Source organism: Saimiri boliviensis, chromosome 2 (assembly GCF_048565385.1).
Source record: "Saimiri boliviensis isolate mSaiBol1 chromosome 2, mSaiBol1.pri, whole genome shotgun sequence".
NCBI lineage: Eukaryota > Metazoa > Chordata > Mammalia > Primates > Cebidae > Saimiri > Saimiri boliviensis.
Window position 1 is genome coordinate 29,051,260 of NC_133450.1, and position 22,221 is coordinate 29,073,480.

Genomic DNA, 22,221 nt, shown 5'->3' on the forward strand with positions numbered 1-22,221 from the left:
GATATGGCTCACTGTAGCCTTAACTTCCTGGGCTCAAGCAATCCTTCCACCTCAGTCTCCCAGGGAGCTGGGACTACAAGTGTATGCTACCACACTCAAGTTAGTTTTTTGATTTTTGATTTTGTAGAGACAGAGTCTCACTATGTTAACCAGGCTGGTTTCTAACTCCTGGCCTCAAGTGATCCTTCCGCCTTGGCCTCCCAAGGTGCTGGGATTACAGGAATGAGCCACTGTGCCTGCCTGGAAGTGTCTTGGATTTCAGATTTTTGGGGTTTTTGGAATATTGGCAGTATACTTTCTTACCAGTTCAGCATCCCTAGTCCAAAAATCTGAAACCCTAAATGCTTCAGTGAGCATTTCCTTTGAGTATCATGTAGGTATGCAAAATGTTTTGGATTTTGGAGCATTTTAGATTTCTGGTTTTGGGATTAGGAATACTCTACCTGTATTCTGTGGTCTGAATGTCCTAGTTTGTTTAACTATTCACCCATTAAAGGATATCTGAGTTGTTTCCATTTGGGGGCTGTTATGAGTAAAGCTGCTATAAGTATGTACATGTTTTTATGTGAACATAAGTTTTCATTTCCCTGGTATGCAGTTGCTGAGATGTATTGCAGTTGTATGCTTAGTTTCTTTTAAATTGCCAAATTATTTTTCAGAGTGGCTATAGCATTTTACATTCCCACGAGCAATGTATGAATGATCCAGTTTCTTCACATCCTTGCTAACATTTAATGCTGTCATTATTTTTTATTTTAGCCATTGTAATAAGTGTGTAGTGGTATCTCATTGTGCTTTAATTTGCATTTCTTAAATGGTTAATGCTGTTGAACATATTTTCATGTGGTTATCTGTCATCCGTAGATACTCTGGTGAGATGTCTCCTCAGGTCTTTTGTCCATTTTCTTTCTTTCTTTTTTTAAAAGACAGTCTTGCTCTGTTGCCCAGGCTAGAGTGCAGTGGTGCTATCTTGGCTCACTGCAACCTCTACTTCCTGGATTTAGCTGATTCTCCTGTGTTAGCTTCCTGAGTAGCTGGGATTACGAGCACATACCACCACGCCCAGCTAATTTTTGTGTATTTTGTAGAGACAGGGTTTTGCCATGTTGGCCAGGCTGGTCTCAAACTCCTGATCTCAGGTGATCCATCCACCTTGGCCTCCCAAAGTGCTGGGATTATAAGCATAAGCCACCATGCCTAGCCTATTTTGTCTTTTTACTGTTGGCATTTGAGAGTTTTGTATATATTCTACATGCTAGTCCATTGTTAAATATATGGTTTGCAAATATTTTCTCCCCACCTGTAGCTTTTCTTTCTTTTTGGAGATGGGATATCATTCTGTCACCCAGGCTGTTGTACAGTAGCACAGTCATGGCTAACTGCAGCCTTGACCTCCCCAGGCTTAGGTGATCCTCCCACCTCAGCCTCCCAAGTGGCTGGGACTGCGAGATAAGCCACCACACCTGGCGGATTTTTGTATTTTTTGTAGAGACGGGGCTTCGCCATGTTGCCCAGGTTGAGCTTTACTTTTTATCCCCGTAACAGAGTCTTTCACAGAGCAAATGTTTTCTTTTTTTTTTTTTTTTTTTTTTTTGAGACGGAGTTTCACTCTTGTTGCCCAGGCTGGAGTGCAATGGCGCGATCTTGGCTCACTGCAACCTCCGCCTCCCGGGCTCAGGCAGTTCTCCTGCCTCAGCCTCCTGAGTAGCTGGGATTACAGGCACGCGCCACCATGCCCAGCTAGTTTTTTTTGTATTTTTAGTAGAGACGGGTTTTCACCATGTTGACCAGGATGGTCTCGATCTCTCGACCTCGTGATCCACCCGCCTCGGCCTCCCAAAGTGCTGGGATTACAAGCTTGAGCCACCGCGCCCGGCGCGCAAATGTTTTCAGTTTTGATGAAATCCACTTTCTGAGGTGGGAGGATCACTTGAGCCCAGGAGTTCAAGACCAGCCTGGGCAGCATGGTGAGACTCCATTTCTACAAAAATTTTATAAATTAGCTGGGCGTGGTGTCATGCACCTCTAGTCCCAGCTACTGGAGAGTTGGGCGGGAAGGGGAGGTGGGAGGATAGCTTAAGCCCAGGAGGCTGCAGTGAGCTGTGATAATGCCACTACACTCCAGCCTGGGTGACAAAGTGAGACCCTGTCTCAAAAAAGAAAGAAAGAAATCCACTGTATCCATTTTTTTTCTTTTTTCTTTTTTTTTTTTTTGAGACGGAGTTTCGCTCTTGTTACCCAGGCTGGAGTGCAATGGCGCGATCTCGGCTCACCGCAACCTCCGCCTCCTGGGTTCAGGCAATTCTCCTGCCTCAGCCTCCTGAGTAGCTGGGATTACAGGCACGTGCTACCATGCCCAGCTAATTTTTTGTATTTTTAGTAGAGCCGGGGTTTCACCATATTGACCAGGATGGTCTCGATCTCTCGACCTCATGATCCACCCGCCTCGGCCTCCCAAAGTGCTGGGATTATAGGCTTGAGCCACCGCACCCGGCCCATTTTTTTTCTTTTATAGTCAGTTAGTGTCTAAGAAACCTTTGGCTGATCCCTGATCCTGAAGATGTTCTTTCTCTGTTTTTTTTCCCCAAAAGTTTTTATAGTTTGAAGTTTTGTATTTAGGGTCACGATCCATTTTTAGTTAATTTTAATATGTGAGATTTGGGTCAAGATTTTTTGTTTTTTGTTTTTTCTTTTTTTGCTAATATATGTCTAGTTACCCCAGCATCATCTGTTGAAAAGGTGATCTTTCTTCTGTTACATTGCTTTTGTATGTTTATCAAAAAGCAATTGGACATATTTGTGGGGGCTTATTTCATTAATCTGTGTGCCTATCCCTATGCCAGTACCACAGAATCTTGATTACGAAAGCTCTCTCTTTTTCTGAGACAGAGTCTCACTCTGTCACCTAGGCTGAGTGCAGTGGTGTGATCGTGATTCACTGCAGCTTCGGCTTCCGGGGTTCAGGCAGTCCTCTCACCTCAGCCTCTTGAGTAGCTGGGACTACAGGTGTGCACCACCATGATCAGCTAACTTTTAATTTTTCTCTAGAGATAGGGTCCCACTATGTTGCCCAGGGTGGTCTCAAACTCCTGGACACAAGTGATCTTCCTGCTTTGGCCTTCCAAAGTGTTGGGATTATAGGCATGAGACAAGTTGCATAGCCTGATTACTGTAGCTCTTATGATAAGTCTTGAAATTGGTAAAGTGACTCCACTTTATTTTCCTTTTTCAAAATTGTTTTAGCTATTCTAGTTCCATTGCCTTTCTATTTAAATTTTAGAATAATCTTAACTTAAATCTATAAATAATCTTGCTGGAATTTTAAGAAGAATTGTGTTAAACCTGTATATCAATTTGAGGAAAATTGGCATCTGTACTATATTGGATTTCCCATGAACATGTCTCCATTTGTTTAGTTGTTTATTGGGTTTTGTTGTTTTGTTTCCTCCATTTTTTTTTTTTCATTTTGCTTAGGGCTTGCAGTGGTTAAGAATTTGTAAAAATGAGGCCCCAAATTCATTTGAATTTCCCTATTTCTGTTTTTTCCCTCTTCCTTTTTTTTTTTTTTTTTTTTTTTTTTTAATAAAGAGACAGGGTTGGCTGGGTGCGGTGGCTCACACCTGTAATCCCAGTACTTTCGGAGGCCAAGGTGAGCAGATGACAAGGTCAGGAGTTAGAGACCAGCCTGGCCAATATGGTGAGACCCCACCTCTACTAAAAATACAAAAATTAGCCAGGCGTGATGGGCACCTGTAGTCCCAGCTACTCGGGAGGCTGAGACAGGAGAATCACTTCAACCCCAGACGCGGAGGATGCAGTAAGCTGAGATCATGCCACTGCACTCCAGCCTGGGCGACAGAGTGAGACTCTTATCTCCAAAAAAAAAAAAAAAAAAAGGAGACCAGGTCTTTCTTTGTCAAACAGGCTAGAATGCAGTGGTGTGGTGTGGTCACAGCTCACTGTAACCTTTACCTCCTGGGCTAAAGTGATCCTCTTGCCTTAGCCTCCTGAGTAGCTGGGACATAGGCATGAACTCCGATGCCCAGCTGATTTTTACTTTTTATAGAGACAGTCTCACTATGTTGCTCTTGAGGGATTCTCTGTCCTTGGCCTCCCAAAGTACTGGAATTACAGGTGTGAGCCACCATACCTGGCCTCTCTTCCTCTCGATAGTGTTAATCCCTAGGAATTGGGATGAAACCTAGCTTTCTAGGACTCACTCAGCAGATCTTTGTGTCCTGAAGAGCACCTTTAAATGTTAGATTCCATTGTCTTTGTTCCAGGAGTGGTGGTTCCTTCTAAGACCAAAATTGTGTGCCATTTTTCTACTCTTGTATTGACCTGTGGGCAGCCGCACACCCTTCAGATAGTACCCCGAGATGAGTATGATAATCCCACCAACAATTCCATGTCCTTGAGAGATGAGCACAATTACACCTTGTCCATTCATGAGGTAAGCAGCCTCATTTCTTTATCTGTGTGCTGGAGAGAGTTGGCTCCTTTCTCTGTCATTCTCACACCTTCTAATTCACTTGGATCTGTTTCCTTCTCGCTGACTTCTGTGCTGTCTGTATCTTCATCTGACAATACCTGTCTCATTAGTAATTTTGTGATTTAGATTAGATCATAGATAGGAAAGCTCTTTGTGAAGAGTAAAGTGCCTTGTTAATGGGGAAAATACTGTATGTTAAGTGATGCTTTGTTTTCTTCTTAAAGCTTGGCCCTGAAGAAGAAGAGAGTGCTGGTGTCTCATTTGAGAAGTCAGTGACATCCAACAGGCAGACTTTCCAGGTGTTTTTGCGACTCACCCTGCATTCTCGAGGCTGCTTCCATGCCTGCATTTCATACCAAAATCAACCAATCAATAATGGCGAATTTGACATTATTGTTCTAAGTGGTAAGTTGAAAGAAAAGTGTGATTTAGTGCTGTTCTTCAGCCACTTCTTTGCCTGCCTGCACTCTTTTGTCTGACCTCACAAACATTTGATATTTGGGCTACATTTGGCTTATTGTTCTGTGGACTAAAGGCCTAGTGATAGGTAATTTTTTTCTCTCCTGACTTCTACTTTAAACCTTATTCCTTATACTTCAGAGGATGAGAAGAATATCGTCGAACGCAATGTGTCCACTTCAGGCGTGAGCATTTACTTTGAGGCTTATCTTTATAATGCTGCCAACTGTAGCAGCACTCCATGGCACCTGCCACCCATGCACATGAGCTCTTCCCAGCGCCGGCCGTCCACTGCTGTTGACGAGGAAGATGAAGACTCGCCCTCTGAGTGCCACACCCCTGAGAAAGTGAAGAAACCGAAGAAGGTGTACTGCTATGTGTCACCAAAGGTTGGACCTTCTGTTCTTGCCATAAAACCCTCCTGCTTGAGCTTGTGTGTAATTAGTATATGGTAGCAGAAACCACAAAGTAGCAGTCTGAGTATCATGGCAAGATTGCTGATTAGTTGTATAGAAAGCTACTTTCAAACCATTAAAAATTTCTAGCTAGCATTAAAATTACTGTTAGCTTCTTGTGCTGTGTCGAAACAATTTGATCTTTTATTTGTGATTCATGAAACCACAGTAAATGGATGGAGGTAAAGAAATTTTGGCAGAGGAAAGAAGGTGAATTTCCCAAGCCCCTGAGCTAAGAGGCACTTTGTGTTAGTTTCTTTTTAATGTTTGTATTTCTTATTCATTCAGTCCTCGTAAAAATGAGACTCTGTGAAATATTCCATTACATCTCTTTAATCTCATAACCAAAACTGAGTTCTAAACTTCAGAACACTTTGCTGTGTACCACTCTTCATTTAAAAATCTAGCCTTAATTCGGACTAGGGGTGATGGTAATGAGGGAAATGGGTAAATGAATATATGAAACAAGATTGGCTATGAATGGATAATTGTCGAAGCTGCTGATAGTTTCATTATATTTGTTTGTCTTCCTTAGTATGTATTTGAAGTTTTCTTTAATGAAAACTTTTTTTTTTAAATCAAGAAAACAACTGACCTGCACGTTCAGATAAAAGGGATTTTTTAAGATTAAAAAATTGTTGCATTATCTTTTCCTCATTTGTATGAACTTTTTTATGTGAGGACCTTCCCCTCCACCACCAACATATTCCACTCCAGTCTACCCCATCTTCCTGCCTCCCTTCCCTGGCAAATTTTTGGCACCATTCAAGTAGGATAAAGCAGTGTATACGGGTTGCTGGTGTTCTCTGTCCAATAACTTAGAGGAAGACATTCTGAGCAGCATGGGACTGAGCAGAAGGAGATTTTGATTGTTTCTAGGCGAAATGTTCTGTTCTCACAGAGTGAAAACCTGATCCCAGATAATTAGGAAGACTTGAGTATTACAATTATGAAATATCTCTGTGTGAAACTGCATTGTCAGAGTCATACTTTTTTTGTTTATTTATTTATTTTATTTTATTTTTTGAGACAGGGTCTCGCTTTGCCACCCAGGCTGGAGTGCCGTGGTTTGATCTCAGTTCACTGCACCCTCTGCCTTCTTGGTTCAAGCGATTCCTGTGCCTTAATCTCCCGAGTACTTGGGATGACAGGCATGAGCCACTGCATCCAGTGAATTTTTTTGTATTTTTAGTAGAGACTGAGTTTTGCTATATTGGCCAGGCTGGTCATCCTCCTGCTTCGGCCTCCCAAAGTGCTGGGATTACAAGTGTGAACCAGCCACACTTGGCCGTTAGAGTAATAGTTTTAAGTTGCCTTTTTGAATAGAGTTAATGTATTTTGATTTTAGTACTCACTAAAGTATTATTATTTTTGTTCATGGAGAGAAAAATTATGATAAATATAAATAGGGACTATGATATTTGAATTAGAATGCCCAAATAGAGCCTTTTAATTTATCATTCACTTCATTTTCTGTCTGTTGGTCCTCCAGCAATTCTCAGTGAAGGAGTTCTACCTGAAAATCATCCCCTGGCGCCTTTACACCTTCCGAGTATGTCCAGGAACAAAAGTAAGCTGAATCTTACATCTGGTTCGCACTGAGCATGCTTCATCTCTGGACTGTCTCAGCCTTTTATTTTTTTTCTCAGAAGGACTTGTAATGTTTCCGCAAGATCTCACAGTGTATACAGGATTCATTGCCAAATAAAGGGTCATTATCTCCTTACTAAATGGCAGGAAGAACGTATAAATTCTGAAAGGACACATGCCTACAGAAATAAGAATTAGTAGCAACTCAGAATACTTCAAGAGTAATCCTTTGCCTTCAAGACTAAGTTAATAGAGAAGATGTTTGTAACTCTGGCCCAAGCTTCGTCTCCCAGTGTGCTAATGCTATCTTTTAGAAGCAGCATTCTCATATATTAAAAGAAATTGTTTATTTTTAATTTTTGGGCTTCTGGAATCTAAACTTTTGCCCAAAGTCTAGGAATATGCCATTTTATAAAAATAACTCTCTTCTGGTCAGTTTGGAGTAGTCGTTTCTTGCTATTTAATATGTCTTTACTATCACCCTTCTTATATTTTATGTTGGAAGGTCTGTAGTTTTTCTAGTGGTCCTAACTAAAGGCAGTCTCTGTGACTAAAATAATTTAACATGTTGAAATGTAAATCACTGAAGGGAAAAATAATGAAATGTATTCCTGGTAGGTACTCACTTAGAGAAAAACAAGCCTAACTTACTATTGTTGGTTGGTACAGAGGGTAGAGATGTAGAGGACTTTTACTGGGCTTTAGAGTTTTATAGATTAATTTCTTCCTTTTTCTTTACTAGTTTTCATACCTTGGTCCTGACCCTGTCCATAAGCTCCTCACTCTGGTGGTGGATGATGGCATTCAGCCTCCTGTGGAGCTCAGCTGTAAGGAGAGGAACATTCTAGCAGCCACTTTTATCCGCTCCCTGCATAAGAACATAGGTGAGGTTACAAAGGGATTCTATAGGGAAAGTAGTGAGCCCAGCCACGTTCATGAGGGTGGGGAGGTAGGACTGCACAGATGGCTTGTAATGAGGTTGTAATCATGATGGCTCTTGCTGCCCCTCAGGAGGCTCTGAGACATTTCAGGACAAGGTGAACTTTTTCCAGCGAGAGCTTCGGCAGGTACATATGAAAAGACCACATTCCAAAGTCACCCTGAAGGTCAGCAGACATGCCTTATTGGAATCGGTAGGTAAAATTTCATCTCTGTTAGCAGATGCCAAAGTTTTCCAATTAAGAACATCTTTAGTATTTGGTTATGTTCTACAGGTTACCTTTTTGGGGTGTTTTTTGGAGACAGTGTCTCTGTTGCCCAGGCTGGGGTGCAGTGGTGTGATCATGGCTCACTGCAGCCTTGACCTTCTCAGGCGCAGGTGATCTTCCCAACTCAGCCTACCAAGTAGCTGGAACTACAGGTGTGTGCCACCATGCCTGGCTAATTTTTGTATTTTTTGTAGAGACAGGTTTTGCCATGTGGCCCAGGCTGGTCTCAAACTCCTAGACTCAAGTGATACACCCGCCTCGGCCTCCCAAAGTGTTGGGATTACAGACATGAGCTACTGTGCCTGATCTGGTTATCTTTTTCCTGAAACTTAAATTTCTCCCTTTAATTATATCTGTAAAAGACAGATATACTAAATTTCTGAAACCTAAATTTCTCTATTTACGTATGTCTGTTCTTCTATTTGATTCTACGAAATTTGGGGCAGATTTGTTGGAGGTATATTATTGAGGGGAGAGCAGTTTAGTTAGTGGCCTTCAAATCTACTGAATTGGTTCCTGAACAGTCTCGTGGAATTCCTTTGTAGGGCAGGTATAAATAATGATTATAGAAGAAACTTCTTGTCTTTGAATTCCTGGAATAGAGGAGTTCTTGTTGAATTAAAAAGAAATGATTTTTGTTGTCACTTTGGTCTGATGGAAAAAGGAACACCTGATGTGTGTCTGTCTCCACTGCACAGACACTGGCGTAGTTCTTACATTCCCCAGGAATGAGAAGGCTTGGTTCCTGTCCAGAAAGTGTTTGTGATGTTTGGCTCTGGTAGGTGTGACTGGAAACCCTTTTCTCAGCCATATTCTGCGTGTGGCATGGCTCGCTGTCTGAACCTAGCCTTGTGGATAAAGATGTCTAGTGGATAGACCATGCTTTGCTGGAAACCAGAATTTCTTGGTTCTTTTGCTTATAGCTTACTGACTTGAGTAATTTTTTACTTCTTTATGCAAGAATATTTTCATTACTAAAACAAGGATTGTTTAAAAAGAAAAAGAAGAAACAGCTTCAACTTTCCAACAAAGTGATGATGTAAAGACAAATCAGATTATTTTTTAAAATTTAAATTTTGTCTTGGAGATCTGTGCATTTTAAATGTAAGGTGGTATTATTAAAGCTTATTTATGAGTAACATATCTCCTTCAGGAAGTCGCAGTTAGTCCAATAGACAATGGCAGTGCTCTTGTGTTGTCTTTAACATCCAGAGGACACCAGCCAGTGTTCTGACAATCCCTTCCTTTCACTGCTTTTCAGTCTCTGAAAGCCACTCGGAATTTCTCCATCTCAGATTGGAGCAAGAACTTTGAGGTTGTTTTCCAGGATGAAGAAGGTCAGTTTTGAAATTTTATATTCATCTTTTTGAACTCCCCTCCCTACTCCCACCCTCTCCACAAAATAAAATAAAATAAAAAACAAAAGGAACCCCCACCTCCTACTCACCCCCGCCCCCAAAGAAAACCTCAATTTGTTTTTTTCTCCCCGTCAAGGAAAAAGGAACCATGAGTCAAGAAAAAAAGGATAGTATTTACTGGCCAGATGGCATGGAGGAGCTTGTGCAACACAGACATACAAGGACTTAGAGGGAGAGTTCCAAGAGTTTGAACCTTGGTTACCTTGAGAGAAATGTCCATTTCCCTCGATCTCTGACCTCTGGTGTTTCCATACTAGGGGGCATTTCCTTAGTGATCAGAATACCATTAATTATACAAAAAGGGGTGGGGTTTCAAAAGGACCACAATTTAGATGAGTTGCAATGGAGAAACACCAGGGTAGTGCAATAGAGGGAATGTGGAGAGTGTAAAATGATGACTAAACAGAAGTGGTAAGAGGAGGTAGGGCAGAGTCATTTTTTATTTTCATTATGCTTTTCAGCTCTGGACTGGGGAGGGCCTCGCCGGGAATGGTTTGAGCTGATCTGCAAAGCACTATTTGATACCACCAATCATCTCTTCACCCGGTTCAGTGACAACAACCAAGCATTAGTGAGTCGGTGATGGGTGGGTGGAAAATGTGGATTATGTTATAATGGGTAGGCTAACAAAGGGTTTGAAATTATGAAACTGACTTGAGAGTCTGACAGCCTGTGTTCTGTTCTTAATTTTGTTGCTTAAAATATGAGCTAATCAGATTGTCTTCCTCCTGTTTGCCTTTATTATTTCATCTGTAAAATAAGCAAAAATGCAGACAGCTGAATATTTGACTAAAAAGCATTGTAGTATAAAATATAAGAGTCTTAATTAAGACCACCTTTGACCTTTATCTTCCAGTCACTTTGAATGACTACTGAAGTGGTGGCTACCAAAAAACTAACATCATTTGGATGGGCTCTGATCCTTAAACTGAAATTCTTACTCCTTTGGCATTGGGTTTGGGAAGAAGGGTCTTTCAAGAACTGGGTTTGAGGAAAAATGGCCCAGGGCCTTTCAGTCTCTTTCTTGGACAGGTGCATCCCAACCCTAATCGCCCTGCTCATCTGCGCCTGAAAATGTATGAGTTTGCAGGACGGCTCGTGGGCAAGTGTCTCTATGAGTCCTCTCTAGGAGGAGCCTACAAGCAGTTGGTCCGAGCTCGCTTCACCCGCTCTTTCCTGGCCCAAATCATAGGACTGCGCATGCATTACAAGGTAACATCTTTGGTGTGCATTTCCTAACTAAGGCCCCGGGGTTTTAACCTTTAAATCTCTCCTTCTGGGCTTATAAATAATAATTTTTAAGGTTGAAGGAATAAGTGGTTCTAAGCAGTTAAAACTTTCCTTTCAGGGCAAGAGTATTCATGTTCTGTTCTGTATCTTTCTACCTCCTCAGTACTTTGAAACAGATGACCCAGAATTCTACAAATCTAAAGTTTGTTTTATCCTCAACAATGACATGAGTGAGATGGAGCTGGTCTTTGCAGAAGAGAAATATAATAAATCAGGTCAATTGGATAAGGTGAGAAAGAGGAACAAAGCCTCTGGGTCCCGTGTTCTCTAGTTTCCTGTAGAGCGAGACTGTCTAAGAGAGCTTTCTGCAGTGGTGGAAATGTTCCATATTTGTGTTGTCTGTTAAGCACCCAAAATGTGAGTGACATAACAACTGAACTTCTCATTTTAATTAATTTATACTTACATAACTATACTTGGCTAGCAGCCTCTGTATCAGACCGCACAGCTTTAGGACATTGCATCCCATGCTTTATCATCTCAGCCTATTTGAGTGAAGCAAAAGACACATATCTCCATGTGTCCCACCGAGTCCTAACTTCCAGTTGAAAAATAACTGAATGATAATGAAGTGTTACTGTACATGCAGATTTGGAAGAGATGGCAGTGTCTGTGCCAACATTTGCAGTAGCGATGTAGGTGATTCCTATTTTAACACGGTGCCTGTATATTTCTAAACTTTTTGGCTGGGCACAGTGGCTCATGGCCTTCAACACTTTGAGAGGCTGAGGCAGGAGGACAGCTTGAGACCAGGAGTTCAAGACCAGCCTGGGCAACTTTGGCAAGACCCTGTCTTTACAAAAATCTAGCTGGGTATGGTGGCTTATGTCTGTGGTCCTAGCTACTGGGGGTGTGTGGGAGGAAGTGGGTGCTGAGGCAGGAAGATCGCATAAGCCCAGGAGGTCAAGGCTGCAGTGAGCAGAGTGCATCACTGCACTCTGGCCAAGGTGACACAGCAAAACCCTGTCTCAAAATAAATTAATAAAACCAAAACTTTTTATTAGAAAATGATGGGGGAAAAAAAAAACAGAAAATGGTGGGCCAGAGATGTCTCTGATGCATGTGCTTCTATTTACATATTGGCACTAAACAGTATCAAATGATAATGATAAACCTTAAGTTGCAGTAAATTTAAAATTGAAAGCAGAATAGGAATGCTTGAAAAATTGTAACCACTGGTACCTCTCTGCTGATAATCAGATATCCTTCTGAAAATTATGGGATTCCCAGCTGTCTCCCTTTGTACGCATGGGATTAGACCTGACTTCCTGAGCTGACATGATAAGGCAGCTAGAGTCAATAGGACACTGAATTAGGGTCCTCAGGCCCAAGGGTAGTACTCATTTTAATTGTGTTTAACATGAACACTAAATCTTAATAATTTACTGCTTAGGCTCCCAGCTGGAAATGCTTACATTAATAAAAGATCCAGGGTTGTACATACCAACAGAAAAAAGTTTCACAATTTTAGATCCATTGAGAATCCCTGCTGTGGAGTAGGATGCTATTGCTACCATGCTGCTGTTGTCTTAAGATCTGATCTTGTAACTTCATTCACCTGTGGAGACAACCTTGGTCACTCTATACCAATATTTCTGGATGGTGGTTTTAAGCTGTGCTTCAGGGCTCCTTCAGAGTTCCCTCAGGAGTTTATTGGGGGATACTAATTCTGTTTGAAAGTCATATAGCTTCTTCAGCGTTTTCTTTGCAGATAGGGGAATTAGGGCCAAATAATTGCCCCTAAGGTCTGGAGGGGCAATTAACCAAAGGTTTGTAGCAAGCTAGCATCAGGGCTGATATTAGGATCCAGGATCTTCAAGTTCCAAATGGTGGCTTGTTCTATTGACTCACATTAGAGATAAAAGAATGTGTGGGAATAATTGTTCTTATCTCGGAATTTCTGAGACATAAAAAGACTTCTTTACTGCTTATCTGACTTTGTTTATTCTTGGTTGCTTAGAGAAGTATTGGTTTGATTTGGGATCATAGATTAAAACAGTGCTAAGAAGGAGCCATAATATCTTCCTGTTGCATCACTACTACTTGACTGAGTGAGTCCGAGAAGACCTTACCCAGACACCCATTTCAGAAATAGTGGCCAATAGTACAGCAATAGTGATAGGAACCCTGAAACTTAGGAACTAAATTAAACCAAGTGTGTTGAAAAGCTGAATGCACAGCAGAAACTTGTGACTGATAGTGATGCAGGTCAGGGATGCTGTGTCTGTAAACATCCAGGCAGATGTCATCTTATAAACTTCCCTCCACAGCCTCTCCTTGTCTGTCTTTTGCCTCCTGTTACAGGTTGTAGAACTCATGACAGGTGGAGCTCAAACTCCAGTCACCAATGCAAATAAAATCTTCTATTTAAATTTGCTGGCCCAGTATCGGCTGGCCAGTCAAGTGAAAGAGGAGGTGGAACACTTCCTAAAAGGTGGGATCATGTCGGTTCTTGGCCTTGAAGTTAAAATACATGTATCCATCGTGTGGGTATGACTTTAACTTCCCTACTTTGTTTCAGGCCTCAATGAATTGGTCCCTGAGAACCTTTTGGCTATTTTTGATGAGAACGAGCTTGAGGTAAGTGCTTGCAATTCAAACTCCCATTCTTAACTTGGCATTTTTGCACCTTACAGGAAGCAGCTTGTTGCACCTTCTCTTATGAGATGCAGCTGGAAAGCCATTTATACAAGAGATGGTTTCATTTTTGTCATTCTCCATTTACTGACCTTTCAGCCTTTAAAAAATTAGAATGTGAAAATTAGTAGCAAATAGTACAGAGACATTAGCTTAAGGGAAAAATCAATCAATAAAAGAAGGTTACAAGTAGCTCATTATTTATGAAGTCATGATTAATACTCATTTATTGATCAGTATTATTGAGGCTAGGCATGGTGGCTCATGCCTGTAATCCCAGCACTTTGGGAGGCTGAGGCGGGTGGATCACCTGAGGTCAAGAGTTCGAGACCAGCCTGGCAAACATGGCGAAACCCTCTCTCCACTGAAAATACAAAAATCAGCTGAGCGTGGTGATGCACACTTGTAATCTCAGCTACTTGGGAGGCTGAGGCAGGAGAATCACTTGAACCCAGAAGGCGGAGGTTGCAGTGAGCCAAGATCTCGCCACTATCCTCCAGCCTGGATAGCAGAGTGAGACTCCCATCTCAAAAAAAAAAAAACATTGAGTAGTAAAGAATGTTAATATCATGTACAGTCTTTATAAAATCCTATGACATTTAAGGGAATAATATAATTTGTGTTTTCAGGTATATATTGAGTGCTTCCTATGTGTCTTTTTTTTTTTTTTTTTTTTTTTTTGAGACAGAGTTTCACTCTTGTTACCCAGGCTGGAGTGCAATGGCGCGATCTCGGCTCACCGCAACCTCCGCCTCCTGGGCTCAGGCAATTCTCCTGCCTCAGCCTCCTAAGTAGCTGGGATTACAGGCACGCGCCACCACGCCCAGCTAGTTTTTTGTATTTTTAGTAGAGACGGGGTTTCACCATGTTGACCAGGATGGTCTCGATCTCTCAACCTCGTGATCCACCCGCCTCGGCCTCCCAAAGTGCTGGGATTACAGGCTTGAGCCACCGCGCCCGGCCTGTCATGTATTTTGAGACACTGCAGAGAGAGTAACGAATAACAAAATTCCATCCCTCATGGGCTACATTGTAATGAAATGAAGGAAACAAACTAAAAGATGTGATCACATTTCAAAGCATTAGACTGCAACACGATATAGTATATATTTTTATTTATATGGTAAATTTATTCGTATTTCAGATCCTGTAACAACCAAAAAATGGCTCTAAGATGGTAAATACCATTCTATAATGAGCAGAATTGAAGTCCACACAGGTGTGGGCAAAGAATAACATCAGTTTGTTGTGGCCTGCTGCTCACAGATGAGACATCTGTACAAGATGGTGCAGTTCTAACTTCCCATAGTTTTTATGAGGAGTGTGTTTCTGCAAACTGTTTCTTTAGGGAGGAATTTTTGCTTTTAAAATGGTGGGCTGGGGGGAGAAGTAGTTTTAGGTGGTCTTGCCCAATACTTATTTCTATTAACTGAAGTAGATTAAAGAATAAGAATCAAAATCCTCTGTAATGTTCATGTTTTATATCTTCGCATATGAAATTCAAACAAAATGAACTCTCATGTCTCAGCCTAAAGTTTCTGATAAACCTGTTACCTAATGTTGTTATTTTTTGGGCTGAGGAATAGCTACTGGTAAATTTTGTTTTATCTTGAAGCAAAGCATTTTCAAGTTTGTAAAAATGAGTAGAAAGGAAGGACATGGTCTCTTACAGTTGTTCCACTTTCTGCTTTTAGTTTCTCATCAGTTTAGCAAGTTCTTTTTGAAGGAGCCAAGGCTTCTCAGGCTTAGTTTGGGCTTTTCTTGTCTCTTGGTTAGGATATATTATTCTTTATAGCTATTGGATGAGTACTTGCAGTCTGGTAAGTAACATTCTGGATCCTGAACCAAATTAGGACATCAACAAGATGTTTAGGGCTCTGATGTCATTAATGTTCTCATTTTCTGGCATACTTTTAAATTTATCTGATCAAGTAGAGGCAGAGCTGAAGGGAAGGTAGTAAAAGTTCAATCCACAAAAGAAGAATGCATCCTAGGAGGAAGGAAAGGCCATCCGACAAATTAATAAATGCTACTGGGGTTTTTGCAGAAACAGCTTGCCTTTTCTCCCTGATATTCGCAGACTGAGTTTAGAGCAGACTGTCAGGAAACAATTAGTTTTTGTGTGTGTTGAGTTTTTTTTTTTTTTTGGTCCTTTGTTTCAATTAAAAATAATCCATAGCAGCAGTTCTTAGTTAGGGTGTTCATCAGAAATACCTCGCCTGTAATCCCAGCTACTCTGGAGGCTGAGGCAGGAGAATTGCTTGAACATGTGAGGTGGAGGTTGCAGCAATTTTTTCTTCCTGTACAAGCTCATAACCCATTCTAGAGATTCAGATTTAGAGGTCTGAGTTAGGGCCACAAATATTTATATAAATATATATTTTAAAAGCCATGTCATTTTTTTTTTTTTTAACCCAGTGGTTAGCAACTATTGCCCTATTGTATGTGACTGATTTTCCTAAAGCAGTATTCTGGTATTACGACCTCACCTTCTGTCTTTTTCCTGGTACTTGTTTTCTTTATTCTGCACTTTGCATGTTAACTTAGGTAGTTTTGACCTTATAGTGGTCTTTGTCCTTCTGACTGTCTTAGTAACACCTTCCCATCTTTCTCCAGCTGCTGATGTGTGGGACTGGAGACATCAGTGTGTCTGACTTCAAAGCCCATGCAGTGGTTGTTGGTGGCTCATGGCATTTCAGAGAAAAGGTAAATGGACCAAACTTCTTTCAGTTGGATTTGTACCGTGTTATATGGAAAAAGTTTCAGAAGAAAAAAGTAGAGAAGTCAAAGCAGTTGACATGTTTTCTGGGGAAAAGTGATGATGGGGAAAGATAGGTGGTTGACCAGACAGAAGGGAGCCCTGATCTCTAAGGGCTGTCATGCTGACTGCCACAGGAATAGTAAATTGGAAACGCAAAGAAAGAGAACCAATAGCGACTACCCTCCTAATTGTGCGACAATGTACATTCTTAAAGTAATTGTCAATTCTGACTGTTGTTACCATGTGTCCTCATGGAACTGTAACTGGGGCACAGCCCCACTTCAGTGTATTTTGTTCCTTCCCCAGGGATCTAATCCTAGGCCATTTACCGTGTGTGATCCCAGCCTTGTGCTCTCCCTGCCAGGTCATGAGGTGGTTTTGGACTGTGGTTTCCAGTCTGACCCAGGAAGAGTTGGCTCGGCTACTTCAGTTCACAACAGGCTCCTCTCAGCTACCACCTGGAGGCTTTGCTGCCCTCTGTCCCTCATTTCAGATTATTGCCGCCCCGACCCATAGCACGCTGCCTACTGCACACACGTGGTAGGTATCTGCCCGCCTGAGGCATGCCCAGTGTTTTTGATGGTATGAGTTAATCACTTCTCTCTTGCCCTTCCAGTTTTAACCAGCTGTGCCTCCCTACATATGACTCCTATGAAGAGGTGCACAGGATGCTGCAGCTGGCCATCAGCGAGGGTTGTGAGGGCTTTGGCATGCTCTGACCACTCTCCTGCCATCCACTTGGCTCCTGTGCTCTCTGGAGCATCTGGGTACAAGTTACAGACATCATAACCACTGATCCTAACATACATAACCATCAGCCAGAAGATGCCGCATGCCCCACTGTGTCTGGAGGATTTTGTCACCTACAAGCCTTGTCTTTACTTCACCTGCTCCCTGCCCCTATTCACCACAGGCCACGTTGGCATGGTATGTAAACTGAGCTCTTCATTCAGTCATGAGAAGAGGACCACGCTGCTGTCATTTATTTGGTCCTTTGAAGATCTCAGTAGCTGAGGGAGATGGCACACGGGGCTCAGCCCTGTTGGGAAACTGGTGTGGAGAGCCTTAAATCCACACTCTGCTCCAAAACTCCCTCTGCTGTTACTCCTTAGAGACACCTTCTTTGGCCCTTACTACTTGACCAGACTGGTACTTGAATTCTTCTCATGGGTGGGGTGATTGCCTCTTCTCATCAGGAGCCAGGAGAGAAAGACAGACAGGAGGTGGCCCGTAGGAGCAGCCCCTGCACAATGGTAGGCATAGGCCGTGGCACTGGAGAGCCTCTGATGAGGACTGATAGAACAAAAGGATCTTTTTGTGTGTGTGGTTCAAAACTGGAAAAAGCACTTTCCCTTCAGGCATTTCTGGAAATGATTATTAATCCACAAAGAACTCTCTAAGCTTTTTCTTGAATTGTATCCAGTGAAAAAAGCAAATAGACTGAAGAATATGAAGGATAGCTGAGCTGTAGCCTCCAGTGCTCAATATGACTCTCTTCAGATTATAGGGCATGCCTGGGCACATGGCTGGCTTGGAGACTACTGATGCTTTTCCCTGAGTTCATACTTTGCACTGAAGTATGGCCAGCTTGGGCCCCTGACTTCCACATTATGTAGTTTGCTTCAAGCTGGGGGATTCTCTACCATTCTACTGAAGAAAATTTTGTAGCAAAGGATTAGAACAGTAAGCATAGTATGCCAGCAATTCCTGATTCTCTCTGTGCTTGGTGTTCTCTGGCAGCACTAAGACAAAGTAACAGGGACTAGGAGTTGACCTGCTTATCACAGGTCCTTGGGGTCAGGACACTAGGGATGAACATGGAAGTGATACGCTACACAGTAAACGCCCAGTCAACCCCAATACTCCCTTTTGCTTCGTCAGTTACCAGGAAGGAGAACTAAGGAGGGAGGAGGCTGAGTAGGTTCACTGTTGAATGATGATTGAAGAGTACCTGCTGCTGTCTCTTGGAAGATGACAACATCCTTTCTCATTACTGTTTGATTGAAAACAATTTCAAGATTCAAAATATCATTAACTTCCCAAATTTGTGTTTTTAAGAAGGCTTTGCTGCAAGCTACTATTCCCAATGGGGCAGTCAACTCTGAGAATATTACAAGCCATCTTTATGCCAAAACCAGCAAGTACACAGAGTCCTGAGACAAGGCAGGACTTTGGCAATGCCTTGGCCTCCTGGAAGCATGTCTGAGCCCTCCTGTTCCCAGGGATCATGAGGAATAAGCCCTCCTGAGCTGCTGCAGTTCCTGCCTGACCTCACTCTTTTGCAGTCATCATTTGTCCTTTCTTGGCACATGGGTGCTGACCTCACTCATCCTTGGGCTCTGGGATCCAGCATCAGGGTCTCTCTACCCCAGGATCCTCCATGCCGCATGGTCACTGCTCTCCTCAGGGACCAGGACAAGGTGCTGCTGCTTGCCCAAATTTTTTCCCATGGGATATGTACAGGAAAGTTTATCATCACCCTGGGAAACATGATGCTGCCCCTTGGGCCCAGAAAAAAAAGGTGTTTCCAGCTGCGGGTACATGGGCTGTTCTGCTGTTTTTGGCAGTCGCTTTTTTGAATTCTCCCCTCCGGCAGCCGTCCAGAGACTGATGCTGGAGATTGAGTTGATTGTCTTGGCTAGATTTGTCATTTTAAGCTCTAGTCATAGCACTTTTTCAGAGCATCCTAGGCACCATTGCAACCCAACTGGGGCAGCTCCCTCCCTGTGGTGGTCCTTAGGCACCAGTCTTTGTTAAACAAAATTCTTTGGTACTTGTTGTGGTTTTCTGTTCTTCTGGTTTACTCTCTCTGTCCTAACTCTATTCAAAAGTATCTTTGCTCTCTTGGGCCTTTCCTTTTACCTTTTTTTCCTAGTCCTGCTTTCATACTAGCCAGTGTGGGGAAAAGGTACGATATGTCAAAGAGACGAGAGTGTGTTATTTCTTGGGCAATTTTCTATTAGTGTTTCTTATTTTGGCCAGTTCTTTTATTTATGTCCTTGTGACCCAGGTACTTGGGGGGCCAGCTACCCTTCTGGCCTTTTAGTGTCTTTGAAGGAGACCAGACATGAGTGAATACCTAGGAGAGTGTCAGCATGTTTCTGGAAAATTGGCAGAGACCAAGCCCTGCTGCAGATTCGTCAGGCCAGATGAAAGGGCCAGGCAGTTGCAGCTGATGATGTAAATATTTTGTACAGTAAATAAATAAATGTTTAAAAGAAGGAGTGAGTGACTGCTTTAAGTGGAGATGAATGGCTTGACTGGAAGGTAGGGTGGGAAATGACTTGGAAACGATTCTGCATTTCCCCAGTAATTCCTCCTGAATTGGTCTGCTCAAGGTAGAGTGTACACCTGGAGTCCTGGACTGTCCCACCCTTGCCCTTGCATGCTTCCCTTAGTGCTGTCCATGGTGCCAGGCAGGGCCACTGTGCTTTCTTTCAGTCATGGGTCATGGGGAGATGAGGACAAGTGTTTATACTCAGCTTCTGAAGAAGAAACCAGTTAATCAGTCTTTAAACATTAATTCGTTGTTGTTTTGCTACCTAAGAAATTTGATGTAGAAAATGTGGAAATAAGAAAAAGTACAAGGGCCGGGCGCGGAGGCTCAAGCTTGTAATCCCAGCACTTTGGGAGGCCGAGGCGGGTGGATCACGAGGTCGAGAGATCGAGACCATCCTGGTCAACATGGTGAAACCCCGTCTCTACTAAAAATACAAAAAAAAAATTAGCTGGGCATGGTGGCGCGTGTCTGTAATCCCAGCTACTCAGGAGGCTGAGGCAGGAGAATTGCCTGAACCCGGGAGGCGGAGGTTGCGGTGAGCCGAGATTGCGCCATTGCACTCCAGCCTGGGTAACAAGAGCGAAACTCCGTCTCAAAAAAAAAAAAAAAAAAAAAAAAAAAAGTACAAGGGAAGTAGGTAAGTTGCTATCCAGAGGTAATCACCATTAACATTTTGATGAATAGTCTTTTTGATTTTCGTATAAGCACACATTTATCTCCCAGCATCTCCCTCACCCACAAGGCCTTTGGGAGTGGCAAACTAAAATACTGCTCCTAAAAAGTTTGTTGGTGGCAAGTTTTACTGATTCTTTTCGGCTTACAAAGGTAAGCTTGGAAGAGAAAAAAAAAACAGACCTCTGATTTGGGCCTAGATGGAAAAGTATTAAGGACCCTGACTTTCTTGGGGGAGTAATTATGAAGTCTTATATATTGGTTCCCAATCTTGAAAATTGAAAAAAAAAAAAATCCCTTTTGAATTATAAAACAAAATAAATTCTTGCCCCCACCCTAAACTGAGGGCATTCTCCTCTTACCCCATCAAGCTCCTGAGTGCCGTGAGAGGTCTTAAAGGGCCAGGCGCAGTGGCTCATACCTATAATCCCAACACTTTGGAAGGTTGCAAGGCAGGAGCGTGACTTAAGCCCAGGAGTTTGAGGCTACAGTGAGCTATGACTGTGTCACTGTGCTCTAGCCTGGGTGACAGAGCCAGATACTGTCTGTCTCCTTTCTTTCATTCCTTATTTACTTATTTATTTATTTGTAAGGATGGGGTCTTGCCATGTTTCCCAGGCTAATCTTGAACTCCTGAGCTCAAGTGATCCACCCACCTCAGCCTCCCAAAGTGCTGGGATTAGAAGCATGAGCTACTGTGCCTGGCTAAGACACTGTCTCTTAAAAAACAAGATCTTTAAAATATATCCTCCTAACTATACATTTTAAGGTTATTTATAGTCCTGAATCTTATACAGTTGCTGTTATGTCTTTGAATAGGTCACTATGAACAGTGATCATTGAGTGATTTTTAGCCCATCAAGTCATTCTTATGACTCCATAAATACTAGCTTCAGCCTCTTGTACCCGGTTGCCTCTGAGTCATTGTAGATAGAGCTTTCAAACCTCTGTCCAGCCACACTTCTCTCAGGACCACAATAGAGGTTCAGCAAGTGGCCTGAACCCCAAGGGCTCCTTCCCTCTACTCTAGCTTCACATAGACTCAAGCATAATAAACCAGTTCCAGATATGTGGAATAGTAAAAGTATTACAGGATACTAACATTCCTTTTCTATTTTGAGATGCAAGGTATATATAAAAGGTATATAATATGAATAATTATAAAGGAAATGCACAGGTAGCCACCATCTGGGTCAAGAAATCAAACATTGCAGAGCACACTCTCATCCCATCCCTCTAAAGATAACACAACTACTGTCCTGACTTACGGTAATTATTTCACCAAGCCCCTTTTCAAACAGCCTGTCCTAACAATAGTGGAGAGGAGCAAAAAGAGCCCATGTGTGTCATGGTAAGACGCTAAGGTCAGTTTCTCCATAGTGATTTATAGACCTCATAATTGGTTTGAAAAGTCTTCTGAGACCACCATTGCTCTGTAGAGTCTAGTCTAGATTCCTGATACTGAATCTGAGTAATCGTTCTAAGGCTATAAGATATCTTATTTCTGTAAAGATTTTCCCCTATAAAGATTTTCCCCTAGATACTCCAAATTGGATACTCCTTTGCTTTTATACCCTAAACAGGTATTGTGGGCTGGTCAGCTCGAAATTCTTGAGTATCATATATGAGTAGTAGTATTGAAAATGACTCAGCACTAAAATGTCTCAAAAAGTGGAATAGTCTAGTATTTCTGACTCAGGATACTGAGTCTGCACACCACCTATCAGAAAGCTATCCCAAAATTACTGGAGAGCTTAGTCGTTTGTTTTTGTTTTTTAGCTTTTCTTCGGAGTACAAAAGGATGGATTTAGAGATCTGCAGGTCATGTTGATCTTGGTTTGTAAACAATAGAGTGGTGCTGCCTCAAGTTCAGATATACCTTGCTATAAATAACCCTTTTTCCCTCCCAGATTCAGTTTGCTTTAGTTTTGCTTATATAAGAACATTTTATGATAGCCA

The 22,221-nt window shown here is 42.1% G+C and overlaps 1 protein-coding gene across 3 annotated transcripts in view; it reads left to right on the forward strand.

The window, feature by feature from the left end:
- The window catches only part of AREL1 (apoptosis resistant E3 ubiquitin protein ligase 1), a 68,861-nt gene that overhangs the window by 32,847 nt on the left and 13,793 nt on the right, over positions 1-22,221 (forward strand). For 2 of the 3 annotated variants that reach the window (XM_010335287.3, XM_010335288.3), the window contains exons 6-20: positions 4,284-4,453; positions 4,717-4,897; positions 5,093-5,340; positions 6,899-6,976; positions 7,739-7,880; positions 8,008-8,129; positions 9,466-9,541; positions 10,084-10,193; positions 10,655-10,834; positions 11,016-11,141; positions 13,217-13,346; positions 13,434-13,492; positions 16,166-16,255; positions 16,675-16,850; positions 16,927-19,531. In XM_010335287.3, coding sequence (XP_010333589.1) covers positions 4,284-4,453; positions 4,717-4,897; positions 5,093-5,340; positions 6,899-6,976; positions 7,739-7,880; positions 8,008-8,129; positions 9,466-9,541; positions 10,084-10,193; positions 10,655-10,834; positions 11,016-11,141; positions 13,217-13,346; positions 13,434-13,492; positions 16,166-16,255; positions 16,675-16,850; positions 16,927-17,029 — 1,991 coding nt within the window. In that variant the 3' untranslated portion in view covers positions 17,030-19,531. Of the gene's footprint in view, positions 1-4,283; positions 4,454-4,716; positions 4,898-5,092; positions 5,341-6,898; positions 6,977-7,738; positions 7,881-8,007; positions 8,130-9,465; positions 9,542-10,083; positions 10,194-10,654; positions 10,835-11,015; positions 11,142-13,216; positions 13,347-13,433; positions 13,493-16,165; positions 16,256-16,674; positions 16,851-16,926; positions 19,532-22,221 lie in introns of those variants that run through there. The other variant, XR_012516133.1, reaches the window with a different exon arrangement.